Source organism: Chelmon rostratus, chromosome 4 (assembly GCF_017976325.1).
Source record: "Chelmon rostratus isolate fCheRos1 chromosome 4, fCheRos1.pri, whole genome shotgun sequence".
Lineage (NCBI taxonomy): Eukaryota > Metazoa > Chordata > Actinopteri > Chaetodontiformes > Chaetodontidae > Chelmon > Chelmon rostratus.
In genome coordinates this window covers 27,749,614-27,762,644 of record NC_055661.1, presented here as the reverse complement: position 1 = coordinate 27,762,644, position 13,031 = coordinate 27,749,614, and the positions used below count along the sequence as shown (strand labels likewise).

General features: G+C 40.5%; 1 protein-coding gene across 2 annotated transcripts; it reads left to right on the top strand.

The window, feature by feature from the left end:
- The first annotated feature begins 554 nt into the window (after nucleotides 1-554).
- Nucleotides 555-9,033, top strand: LOC121605152 (kynurenine--oxoglutarate transaminase 3-like). 2 transcript variants are annotated; one of them, XM_041934947.1, is made up of 14 exons: nucleotides 555-665; nucleotides 2,085-2,175; nucleotides 2,445-2,506; nucleotides 2,998-3,142; nucleotides 4,527-4,676; nucleotides 4,792-4,878; nucleotides 5,015-5,137; nucleotides 5,243-5,363; nucleotides 5,998-6,074; nucleotides 6,163-6,252; nucleotides 6,343-6,529; nucleotides 8,162-8,238; nucleotides 8,382-8,468; nucleotides 8,591-9,033. In XM_041934947.1, the coding sequence occupies exons 2-14, from the start codon at nucleotides 2,086-2,088 to the stop codon at nucleotides 8,645-8,647; spliced, it is 1,353 nt and encodes a 450-aa protein (XP_041790881.1). In that variant the 5' UTR covers nucleotides 555-665; nucleotide 2,085; the 3' UTR covers nucleotides 8,648-9,033. The 2 variants fall into 2 exon arrangements, with proteins under 2 accessions (XP_041790881.1, XP_041790882.1); XM_041934948.1 differs by having other exon boundaries at nucleotides 581-615.
- Nucleotides 9,034-13,031: the final 3,998 nt, after the last annotated feature.

Here is a 13,031-nt window from a genome sequence, read left to right as displayed (position 1 = left end):
CAGGGCCGTTTGGTTGGATGGATGCTCGATGGGGGTGGGACCATTTGGGTTTGACATTAAACCGAATCAGTGAGACTACAGAAATAGCTAGAATAAAATGGTCTGCAGCTGGTCTTGTTCAAAAATAAGTAATTAGAAAGATGCTTTATCTATTTCATTATTTGCAAAACCAGATTTTTGTCGAAGGTAAGCGAACACGTCACAGACGACCCATCCAAGCCGGCACAATGCTGCCTTCACGGTTATCATGTAGAAAGTCAGAAGAAGTAATAACATTCATTCTGGTTCTGAACATCATGAACAAATGTTAAGCAAATGTTGAAGAGAAAATAAACACAATAACGCAAGCAAATGCCAAAGACTAATCTCAGAAAGACCAAATGCAACCCTGCGCTATTTCTCCCGACGGCCTGAACGCTCACAGTGGGGATTTAATACTTTAGCATCGAAAAAAATTAAGCTTTATTTGTCCTTTGTCCGTGTCTACGTGTACGCGTTGCCAATTTCCGACAACAGCAAATGCAGCAGCACTTTCTCCAGCCCTTGACGGCGCCTCCGCCTCCTGACCGCTGCCCTCCGCCGGAGCCCTGCCAGAGCAGCGCCGGGTGACTACAAGTAAGTTGTGGTTGCTGACCGGCAGGTGGCTTAACTTCTATCAGTACATGGTACGTGTTTCTTAAAGAAGAACTGACGGCAGTGGCTGTCACCGCTGTGATTTATGAAAGCGAAAGCTACCCGAACAACCAGCTCGTTTAGCAGCCATAACTGATGTTGCTGCCGTTGGCTAAAGCTAGCTAGAAAATGCTAGCGTTAGCCAGGCAGTGTGTATTGGAACATTAGCTAACGGTAGCAAATGGTTTACGAACAGCATGAGTGTTTCCTGTGGTTTAGTGGAGCAAACATGAAGAGGGAAAACAATGTGGTGAAAAATTAAAGTGTTTTCAGTTTACCAGTCGCAGGTAACGATAATGTTATTGTCGAGGTTGCCCCGGTGTCGAGCTGAGGTTTTTTAGGGTCCTGCATTGGACTCATGTGCGGCCATTTGGCGCCACCTAGCGTCTGTTGTTGTGCAGCGTTACATAAATAAAAACACACTGGGGGGAGCCCCTCACTGTCTCCTGCAGACCAAGGTGACCTCTTCACATGGTTTATGTCCGACCCAGCACTGCAGAACTCACCCAAGTTTGCTCATTTTTTTAATGGTAATCAGCTGTTTTCCAACTAATTAGGCAAACTCTAAAAAATAAAACAGCAAAGACCACATAATATGAATATCGAATGAAATTACTTCTGTATTAACTTATTTCTGCTGAGTGCAAAGAGCTCATGTGTTATTCTTATACCTAATGTTTATTGGTGTAATACTTTAATTCTTTGGCACTAAATTTCTTATTTTGTCTCCTATGGACCTTATGTTACTGTAATTACATTTAAAGTTATTTTCATCAAATATTTGGGTTAAAAAAAACTACAAAACTCAGCAAACTCAATGTACAATGATTATAAAACAGAGAAACAGAGCAAGTACTCATATTTGAAAAGCTGCAATTAGTTAATGTTTGACATTTTACCTTCATAAATGATTAATGATCATTTTTCTGTTGGTTACATTTTTGTTGTTTTACTAATCAATTAATTGACATTCTAAGATTAAATTTATATCAGCATATACAAATTGGAAGTAAGAAAAGTATGTAAAAACTGTGCATTATGCTATGTGATTACAGTGTAAATAATATTTGATATAAATAATAACTGGAATGTACAGAATAAATGCAGTGTTAATGCCAGAGCATACCAGAGTGTTGCACAGTGGAATAATTGCACAAAATTAATGTAGTGTTGAATCGGTACTGCACAGCTGAAAATACAAATTATAAATAAATGATGGGCTTATAGCTGCTGACAGGGGTGCAGTAAGTCCAAGGGCCAGCCTCAGAGCGTCACACTCAGAGCGTCTGATCCTGTGAGGGAGGAGCTGAAAAGTTTGATGGCCACAGGCAGGAATGACTGGAGAGGGCAGGACAGCATGATGAGGAAAACACTTTTTGAACTGTATTTTTCACCTCTCTGTTTTTGTGCAGCATGAACTTAGCACGACAAGTCCTGAACTGCTCCAAGTTCGCATGTCACGCAGCTAGCATAAACTGCACGCGAAGGTTTTGTACTTCACAGGTGAGTCCACCGCACCGTCTTTGAATGTAGCTACCTTATTTAATATGTTGTAGGTTACAAAGAAGTTGTCTTGTAGTTCATTTTATTTAATTCACTGATGTAGCCACAGCAGCTACAGAAACACTGAGCACAGTCCTGGTGAGTTAATGAACAGCTCTGTCAGTGAGAGTTTAGTGAGTGTTTTACGTCTGGTCCGCAGGATGTTGGACAAGAAGGATGCTTAGTGAACCATTAATTTCCGTGTAATGTGTCTTGGTTTTGTGTCGCAGCATATAATGACGTCACGGCACACTCACGCAAAACGGATTGAGGGACTGGACAAGAATGTCTGGTGAGTGAAAGAACAGAACATTCATCTCTTTGTGTGGCACAGCAGGAGAGGAGTTCTGTTCACAGACCTCAGATCAGGTTCCTGGTTTACACTGTCACATGAAAGCTGGACAGATTTCTGATGTTAGACCAGAGGAAAGTAAGTCTCGTGAGGAAGGTGTGAAGCATTTTATTTCATTTCAAATTCATGTCCGATACGACCCTGATTCCAAAATTCATGTGGAAGTGGGGAACTTTAAAGAGAGCAGAACTGTATATGAATTGATTGATGTATTTGTATTACAATCCTTTAGTTTCCAACATTTATCTTTAGTTATAATGTTTTAACAACATGCAAAGGAAACGCACATATTGTCGTAGAAGAAACAACCGTCAGTCAGAGCTTGTATCAAACCATTTAGGTGAGAGTTTACGGTAGTTTGGAAGTTATTCTGTGGCTGTTTTACTAAATCTCTGGTCTCACCAGTAATTGTTAATTTCATCGTCATTCAGGGTGGCGTTTACGTCACTGGCAGCAGACCCATCCGTCGTCAACCTGGGCCAAGGCTATCCAGACATCCCGCCACCGTCTTACGTCAAGCAGGCGCTAGCAGAGGCTGCATCAGTGGACAAGATGAACCAGTACACCAGAGGCTTTGTAAGACTGGTTAACTGTAGTGCCACTCACTCACGGTCCACAAATACAAAAGTTTGTTATTTAACATTCCTCATTTGAAAAGGAGGAGTGTTGCTGAGGGGCTGGAGACAGAATTTGTTTCTATTTTTCCTCTAAAAGAGTTTTGTTAACTCTTTGTACAGCACAGTCTCGTGTCACCTTGTGTGTTACTGAGGTGAACTGTTTACAGCAGGCATCTCAAACCGGTTCCATAAAGAGCCGCGTGGCTGCAAGTTTTCATTCCAACCAAGGAGGAACACACCAGGCTGGAATCAATTAATCAGCTGATCTCAGTCTTCAGCTGATAACTAAGTGATCCCTTGATGTTGATTGGTTGGCCTCCTGGGTTGGAATGAAAACCTGCAGCCACGCTGCCCTTTATGGAACCGGTTTGAGATGCCTGGTTTACAGACTAACTATGTAACAGGAATTAATGGGAAATAACAGGAATAACAGAAATATCAGGGTTATTTGCTCATCCTGTGTTTACCGTAACATATGCAGGTAAAAGCAAACCTTTCACCACATTACAAGCAGACATTACTGAGCTGTTCTAATAGAAATGAAAAAATCAACAATTTAGTGGAGTCAAACTTTAATTAAATTAGCTGAATCATTTAACAAGAATGACTGGAAACAGTAATTAAAACTCCCTAATTAGCATTTTCAATCAAGCTAAAACCCACGTGGCAACAGCTATCGAGCAAAAAGCAGCAGAAGTTATAAACTAGTTTTGATTTGTGCTGTTGTCTGCTGTTTAACTCATAAAAAACACATACAAATCTACAATATATTCTTGGGCCTATTGCTTTTTTTAAGGTATTGTTCCCATATAAGTTCACTATTAAAAGGTACAATTTTGATCTTGAAATTGTGCAAATTCACAAACTTCCCAAGCTGTCTCTCTTGAAAAAATCTGGAAACTTTCTGGAATTTTTCCAGAAATTCATCCATCCATCCATTATCTATACACCGCTGAATCCTTTGCAGGGTCACGGGGGGGCTGGAGCCTATCCCAGCCGTCTCTCGGGCGAAGGCGGGGGACACCCTAGGCAGGTCACCAGCCTACCACAGGGCTACACATATAGAGACAGACAACCAAGCACACCACTCATTCACACCTACGGGCAATTTAGAGTCATCAATTAACCTCAGCATGTTTTTGGACTGTGGGAGGAAGCCAGAGAACCCGGTGAAAACCCACACTGCACAGGGAGAACATGCAAACTCCACACAGAAAGATCCCAGGCGGGATAGAACCGGGGATCTTCTAGCTATGAGGCAACGCTGCTAACCACCGAGCCACCGTGCAGCCCTCCAGAAATTCACTGACCTTTATAACTCATGTCTTGTGTCACTTTGAAAGGGTCATCCATCTTTGGTGAAGGCCCTTTCTCAGGTTTATGGGAAGGTCTGTGGACGCCAGATCGACCCCTTCAAGGAAATCCTGGTCACAGTTGGAGGTTATGGTTCCTTGTTCTGCACCATACAAGGACTGGTGGAAGAGGGAGATGAAGTAAGGACATTTCTGTAATACAGAGGGTTTTATATCTATAGACAATCATGGTTACATTCATAAACATGCTCTCAGTATTTACAGTGTATTTATTGTGTACTGTTTCTTTCCCCAGGTCATCATAATCGAACCTTTCTTTGATTGCTATGTGCCTATGGTGCGAATGGCAGGTGCCAAGCCTGTGTTGATACCGTTACGCCTTGTGAGTTTTACCTAAAGTTTACTATTTTTTGCCGTGCATGTTCCACATCTACATTATTTCCTTTTTCCTTCTGCAAGTTTTGGATTTTGTTAGATTTTTGGAGCCGTGACACAAAATGTCTTGTGCAATGTTTTAGAAGCCTGGAAAGAAGACAATCACAAGTGCAGACTGGTTTCTTGACCCAGATGAGCTTTCCAGTAAATTCAACTCAAAGACAAAGGCCATCCTCATCAACACCCCCAACAATCCTATTGGGAAGGTGAGTATGCATCAGCCAACACTCATCATGTCTGAGAAATGTGAACACTTGCTGACTTGACAGAAAAAACAAGTGCTTTCAGTAGTTCCTGTCGTCTTCCTGCAGGTTTTCACCAGAGATGAGCTGCAGATGATCGCTGACCTCTGTATTAAACATGACACGCTGTGCTTCAGTGATGAGGTTTATGAGTGGCTCATCTACAGGGGACACCAACATATCAAAATCGGTACTTGTATAGTATAGTACATAAGAGTTAGTCACCATCTCCTGCATGATAGAAGCTGCTCCAGTCTTCACACACAGCTTCAGGCATTGAAAACTCTGAAACATGCAGCAGCGCTCTCTTTAGGGTCCAGTCACACCAGAGAGACACACCACATGTCCTCGTGAAACAGTAACTACTGTAACTTCTGGCTGTAACTACTTGCATGGCTTACTGTGGTTGGCAAGCACATCGGTCACATGCTAACTAGGTCGGCTCAGTCACGATCTGGACACTAAGAAATCACAGTTTGTTCCAGAGAAGTATTTTTACCATTAACTGCTGTCTCATCGTTGCTTCTTCTTCTTCCATTTATTGACTCAACACATGCATGAACCTTCCCTCTGCGAACCAGTTTTCTGATCTCATGTGTTTCATTATAATTTCACTGTTACAAATATTACTGTTTAATATTATTTACTTTGTACACACCAGTACACACAGTTATGAAGAAAACATATTTTTGGCTTGAAATCATGTTCTCAATATTAAATTTTGAAAAATGTTACTGGCCTTGAAAAGATAAGCATTGTTTTAACCATTTTCTAAAGGAAATTTCAGCTTCATGAGGATTTCATATTGTTTTCTTTCTTTGCAGCCACTCTGCCTGGAATGTGGGATAGAACCGTCACGATCAGCAGTGCAGGGAAAACATTTAGTGTTACTGGATGGAAGGTGAGAGATCTGTGGATTTGCAACACAATTATCTGATATTCAGCAATCAGCTCTTGCACATCATGCACCTGAAATGTCTGTCTCCTAGCTTGGTTGGTCGGTAGGACCTGAGCACTTGATAAAGCATCTTCAGACCGTCATGCAAAACACTCTGTACACCTGTCCAACACCTTTACAGGCAAGTCTGCACAGCGTTCACAACTGTTCTTCCATCACAAAGAATGTTTTCATTCTGTTTTTAATGTGAATCTTCTGGCTGCTTCTTCAGGAGGCCGTGGCACAAGGTTTGCTCCTGAACTTTGAGCTGATGGGTCAGCCGGAGTGCTACTTCTCCTCACTGGCAGAAGAGCTGGAGGGCAAGAGGGACCGCATGGCTGCCATCGTGAAAGAGGCCGGCATGACTCCCGTCATCCCGGAGGGAGGCTACTTCATGCTGGTGGACGTCACATCTCTCAGTGAGTTACTGAACATTTAATGTGACATCACTCGCACATTCAGGCTCTGCTCGCACGTAGTGTGGATAAATACAGCTTGGTACCTCATTTTTTCTGTAATTTAGTTTTTCGTTAACGATTTTCACTTCTCATGTTGATGTTATGTGCTTCGCAGAAATGACATGAACTGTTAATCTAAGAATTTAAGTGTAAAGAAGCCTGAAGTCACAGAGGGAAGAAATAACTTATTGTGATGAGAGACTCCAGATATTTAAAACACTACAGAAGTCCATCTGCAGTTAGAGAAAGAAAGATTTTAGCCTTGAATCCAAATGAGTAAAAGTATTTGTACTTTCATTGCACTCTGTGACAACAGTCTGTCAGTCAGTCTGACAACAATTTTAAGTAAAAACAGTTTCAATAATGAGTGGAACTCAATGTAAGACATTTATAAAACTTAAAACCCAAGTTATTCCAGGGGGATTACGACTGAACTACACAGATCTAGAAAAAAGTATTTTGTAAAACAGGTTTCAAATAAAACAATTTTAATGTATAACTTAAAGGATAACTTTCGTTTTTTACAATCTGGACTTTATTTGTAGCATCTAATACGACCATTTACTCACCCAGACAACTTTGGTGGCATTTGGAGTCGTTTTGAAGAAATTAGCCCCAGAGGAGCGGCGCGTATATCCGTATAATGTGAGTACTCGGGGCATCCATGCGCAGCCTCTATATAACGCATAATCTGCGGCGAAACTCGTTCATATTCCAATATTTTGTTATGATATGCTGGTGCTATTCCCCTCTGAGCCCGTGGTGGCATGTTATCAATATCTTGTGTCTCAAGACAACTACCTCTGACGTGGATGATGTCATTTCCGAAGCAGCCAGCCACAACACGGCTGACTCTGCGGCGGTCGGCTACGAATACGCAATAACGAACCATAGCTGTGCCAAACTACAGCTAAACTAGGCTCAGAGGGGAATAGCACCAGCATATCATAACAAAATATTGGAATATGAACGAGTTTCACCGCAGATTATGTGTTATATAGAGGCTGCGCATGGATGCCCCGAGTACTCGCATTATACGGATATACGCGCCGCTCCTCTGGGGCTAATTTCTTCAAAACGACTCCAAATGCCACCAAAGTTGTCTGGGTGAGTAAATGGTCGTATTTAATGCTACAAATAAAGTCCAGGTTGTAAAAAACGAAAGTTATCCTTTAATATTCAGAGAAGCAAAACTCAGAGATTTATTCAGAACTAAGATGCAAATTTCAAAGAGATTACTGCTGAATTTTCAGTTCAGTTTAATTTAAATAGGCCCACATGACAACAAAAGTTGTCTCAGTACGCTTTCCATATAGAACAGGTCTGGATGACACTCTTTAATGTCCAGATACACAGCAATTCCCCTCGACAGGTGCAAGGTAAAACTTCCCTCCTTTTACTACTGGACACATCTTTGTACTGGGATAACTATCTATATAAATTACTACAGGAGATGTTCCTTACATTGCGTTATGCTAATAAAGAAGAGAGAGGTGAAACTTTGATACAGTTGAATTTGGATCAGAAGTGGGTCTGGCTATTGGACCACAGCCCTGCTACTGAATATTGATCTGTGCTCGGTGTTCACTGTAGATCAGGACCTGTCACATATGGTCGATGAGGATGAAGCGTATGACTACAAGTTTGTGAAGTGGATGATTAAAGAAAAGGTAAAATCATTGAGATCATTTGATTTTGTTCCCAACAATATACAGCACTTCTTAATTCTAGCGGAGTTGCACTCCCGTTGCAGCCATTGTTTTCATTTTTAATGCTGTTCTTAATGATGATAATAATAATATAACGTATATAGAAACTGGCAGCCATTCCAGTCACAGCGTTTGTTGGAGATGAGTCCAAGAAGCAGTTTGAGAAATATATTCGCCTTTGCTTCATTAAGGTAAATACAAAACGTCATGAAACCAAACACACAGCACGTCCAAAATGATGAAACGATTACTGTTTGCCAAGCTGCACTTTTCACAACATTTTCATAACCCTCAGTTGTCTTTCTCTTAACAGCAAGACAGCACTCTGGATGCAGCAGGGGACATCTTGAAAAACTGGACTAAGACTTAATGGGGTGCTGTGTCTGAAGACTTCAGCAGAACTCTGTGTTCAAACTGAAGCGACAGAGTTGGAATACAACATTGTACACAAATTTTAAATTGGTAAAATGCTCCCAATAAAACAGTTTGTAATAAAGATTACTGTCCATACTTTGATTTGTATTCTGTTTTAAGGTAAAGAATCCTTAAGTCAGATTTACAGAAATGAATTCTCGCAGTAAATATTCATTCCTCTTTTCATACTGTATAGATTCATTCACTATTTCGTGAGTTAATGTTTGCATAGGGGTTTAAAACTAGACCAAATATTTCTGCTGCCTGTAACTGTCACCTGTCTTTAGTTTCCAATAAAACTGAAACCCAGATCCAGGTCTGACCTTCTTGTTAAAAGCAGTGTCAAGCTGTTTTATTTATTTGTTTGTTCTATTGTGATGATCCCACATAGTGTTGAGTCTCTTTGGTGTGTAAACATACAGATTAGCAAGTAATAGTTGGACGGTATCTACCACTTCACTACCACTCCATTTCTTTATTTCTTTTGTTGGTTATTTTAACTCTTGGAAAATCATAAAGCTAGACAGCACGGTAAATAATATTTAGATGTTCATGCCATTAAGTGAGAGTTCCCTTAATTAAAGCAATGATTTAGATCGATAAATATGTCAAGATTGCCATTAGCACTGTTAAACATTTTATGTGTATACAATATAAACCTAAAAAATGAAAGGTATGTCAATGGAAAAATAAAAGCCATTACGTATTTGCACGTTAAGGTCATGTGACATGAATGCGCGCGTGACCTGCGCGTGGCCATTTCGGTCTATACAGGAGGTACTGTTTTCAATGTTCTCAGCTTGGAGTTACGATCTAGCGGACATAAGAAAGCTAGTTACTATAGTAACGTCAAATAATTGACACAAGTATCCACATTGTGAATTAGTGTATCATTCAGAAAACTCAAGAAGTGCTTGCGTGACAGTTAAACCTCCACAAGTTGTCCGAAAAAGTTCTGGCGGGCGTCCATTTGTGCAGTGATCGGCTGAATGAGGTAAGCTAGCACAGTTAGCTAAAATAGCTAATAAAGCCGCGTTCATGTTAGCTAACGCAGTGTGTCAGTAGGGTAACATTGAACTTTGTATTCTGTGTTGGCTGCTTATTTACTTCAAATAAAATCTCAAAATAGTACTAGTAGTTATCGGTATTACTTTATACTTATTTTACGATGTATTTTCAACCGTTGGAGGCACGCGAACTTCTCCTTGAGAGCGCAGTCAACAAGCAGCCATAGCAAAGACGACAGGTAAACTTTGTGAACTGTGCAGAAAACTTTACCAGTTAGCAGTATTTGACAGTAAATCATCTCTATGCTATGTTTTGCCTTTGTAGCAGAGTTAAGTTTAAAGCTCTGATGTGGCTCATATAAGCTTCCAATCGATCAACAGGTGTTTGAAGAAGTCTTTCTGTTCTACTTTACCATATATGGGCAAATTTTCTATGATATGACCTGAAGGTTAACATACAGCATATCAGTGATAGGACCATGTTAGTGTTATCATTGTGCTCAACCACGAGAAACTATAATCTTGAATAATATTGTTAATGAGAGTTTTGAGAAGTCTTGTTTTGCTGTTCTGTTTTGAATGCCAAGTGCTTTAAAGGGCCACGTTCCTGGACAAAGATGGAACATGTGCTACGATTAAACAGAATTATGTGTGGGGGACGCAAGTTTTAGTTGCGTTTAGCACAAGGCATCTCCAGCAACTGAGGGTCTGCAACACCCACACCCATGTTTTCACTTATTCTACTTGATCGAGCTCTGCTCAGGTTGAGGCTGAGCTGGGCTTTAATGGGGATAGACCTTTTTCATATTTTGACATGCCTCAGTAGGAAAAGCACAAGTACAGATAATAAAATAAATGATGGCTGACATTCATTTAAGCCCTTTACAGTCCGGGTGTTGTGAATGCTGGCTCACTGTCACACTGGGCTGGACCTGTGCAGAACTGATCATTGACGACCACCACACAATGCATACTGGTTAGATTTCTGTCCAGCTTCACCCCAACTTGCTTTGACATCTTGCAAATGTAAGCAAAGATAACCTAATGAGGTCAAAGCAGCTGCAGTTTTTGTGCTGCAGTTGCTTTCCAGACTAGAAAGCCATCATGGTGGGGCACGCCTGGCTCTCATGAATTTTCTTTATTGATTTGTGTTTTGAATTTCTTAAGTTTTAGTGTGACAGACCCATCAATCAAGTCTGGGCAGCCAATTTATATACATATGATGGCATTATGCCTTCCATGATAATTGTATTCCATGCATCTAAAATTATTAATTAATAATGTATTAATGTGGATGTTAAACCATTAATGCTGTCATGATGACAGATATCCTATATAGAATTTTAATGAATAAAGTAAGTTGAATAAATTGGTTTGATAGCATTTAATTAAATCGGGATCGGATCTAATAGGATGTGAGTGTTTCTGTGGCTTCCTGTCATGTCGGTGAAGACTGTCGGAAAATTTCTGTCTTGACTGCAGCTTTTTTTCACTGCAGCCTGTTGCCTGGCATCCACTTTCCAGGCGAGATGCAGTTCATCTCGGATGAGCGTAGTGCAGGCATCTCAAACCGGTTCCATAAAGGGCCGCGTGGCTGCAGGTTTTCATTCCAACCCAGGAGGAGCACATCAGGCCAACCAATCAACATCAAGGGATCACTTAGTTATCAGCTGAAGACTGAGATCAGCTGATTAATTGATTCCAGCCTGGTGTGTTCCTCCTTGGTTGGAATGAAAACTTGCAGCCACGCGGCCCTTTATGGAACCGGTTTGAGATGCCTGGCGTAGTGTCATGTCTTACAAGGACACTTGAATAGAGTGGAGACATCATTAATGTTATTAGTAACACTTGTGCTTCTCCTACTACGACAAGTCAAAATATCCACTGGGAAAAGGCAGATTGTGAAAGCTCGCTGAAACCCATGTGGCCATTTTTCAGAACAGATGTTTTCCGCTTGATACTGCACTCTAATTCTGCGCAGGTTTTAAGTATGCTGGAAAAAATGTTAAAGGAAGTAATAGCATACTTGGCTCCCTTTTCCCACAGTGCATTGTTTAACAGAACACCACGGAAAACAGAAAAACAAGCAAAACAAATCCTGTTGTTTTCTTACTTCCTATTTTTTTTTAAAATACCAAATGCAAAAACAGTATACTTAGTGCATTAAGTATTGTGTACATTCTGTATACAGTTAGTATGTAGTATGGAATTGGAACTTGTCATACCTGGAAAAGCACAGGTGAGACTAATAACATGTAACGATAGCTTCGTTCTGTGAAGGTGTCAAGGCCCTGAGACTGATTTGGTTAATATTATTAGTTACACCTGAGTTTGACATTTTAAAATGTCCTTGATGACAAATAGAATTTTAAACATGGTAAAGGTCTGAGTTGTGCCACCGTAACAGGTAGAACAGAAGACTAAGGGAACTGTCTGCCGGGCTCAGTGTGTTCATGTCCACACAGCGCTGAGAAGAGCTCTAATCAGGCAGAATAAGTGAAAACAGCTGTGGTGGAGTATTACAGCTGTGCAGCGCTTCAAGGCGTAGATTCTTTAAAACTCCAACATCAATGACAGACTACTGGTTAGTTTACATTTGATCAGCACCGCTAGGCCGTGTGCCAGAAAGCTGTTAAGGAACTAATTTTGTAAAAAGAAGGTTGTGTGGACGATTTTTTGTTTTTATTTTTTTAATCTATTTGTGTGGTCAGTGGCTAAATGTTCTTTTATTATTCTGTCGTAACAAATATGACTGGAGAAACTGAAATGTTTGGATGTTTGCATGGCTGTTTTTTCATGGTGCCGCCAGAAATGAACTTGTCACTTATTCACTTATTCCGGGATGTTAGATGAACAGTTTGTGAGAGTGTTTTGTTGAGCAGCCTCAGCCTGGCGTCTACCTCACTGTACTGAAGCAGTGAGGCTTGACTGAAAGCAGTCTTTTCTCTGTCAATTCAGAAGGGCTCATTGTCAATTAAATATTTATTGACTCTTAGTTGCAACAATTAGTGGTAATATGATCATATTGTTTTGTTTTTTGCATTTCTCTTGTGCAAATTGTAAAAACCTAAACGTGTTTGTTTTAACCAGTGGTTTTCCTAAGCACAGGCAACATTTTTATACAGAATTGAAGTCCAATTATTGGGGATGGGGTGGCATTCTGACAGTGTCACTGACTAAATGAGAAAAACATAATGTTAATCAGTGCAGGCCATTCCATTCTGTTCACTTAAATTGTGTTAATTAACCAATCCTGACATGTGTTTTTTGTGCCTAACGATCATTATTCTCTCTGCTTTATCAGTAGAGAGAATAAAGACGTGCTTGAATCAA

Bases quoted from the DNA above. Each gene is read 5' to 3' on its own strand.
- LOC121605152 (XM_041934947.1), top strand. From the start codon at position 2,086: ATGAACTTAGCACGACAAGTCCTGAACTGCTCCAAGTTCGCATGTCAC. The intron at 4,677-4,791 runs GTAAGGACATTT...TTCTTTCCCCAG, and splicing joins TGGTGGAAGAGGGAGATGAA to GTCATCATAATCGAACCTTT. The intron at 5,138-5,242 runs GTGAGTATGCAT...GTCTTCCTGCAG, and splicing joins CCAACAATCCTATTGGGAAG to GTTTTCACCAGAGATGAGCT.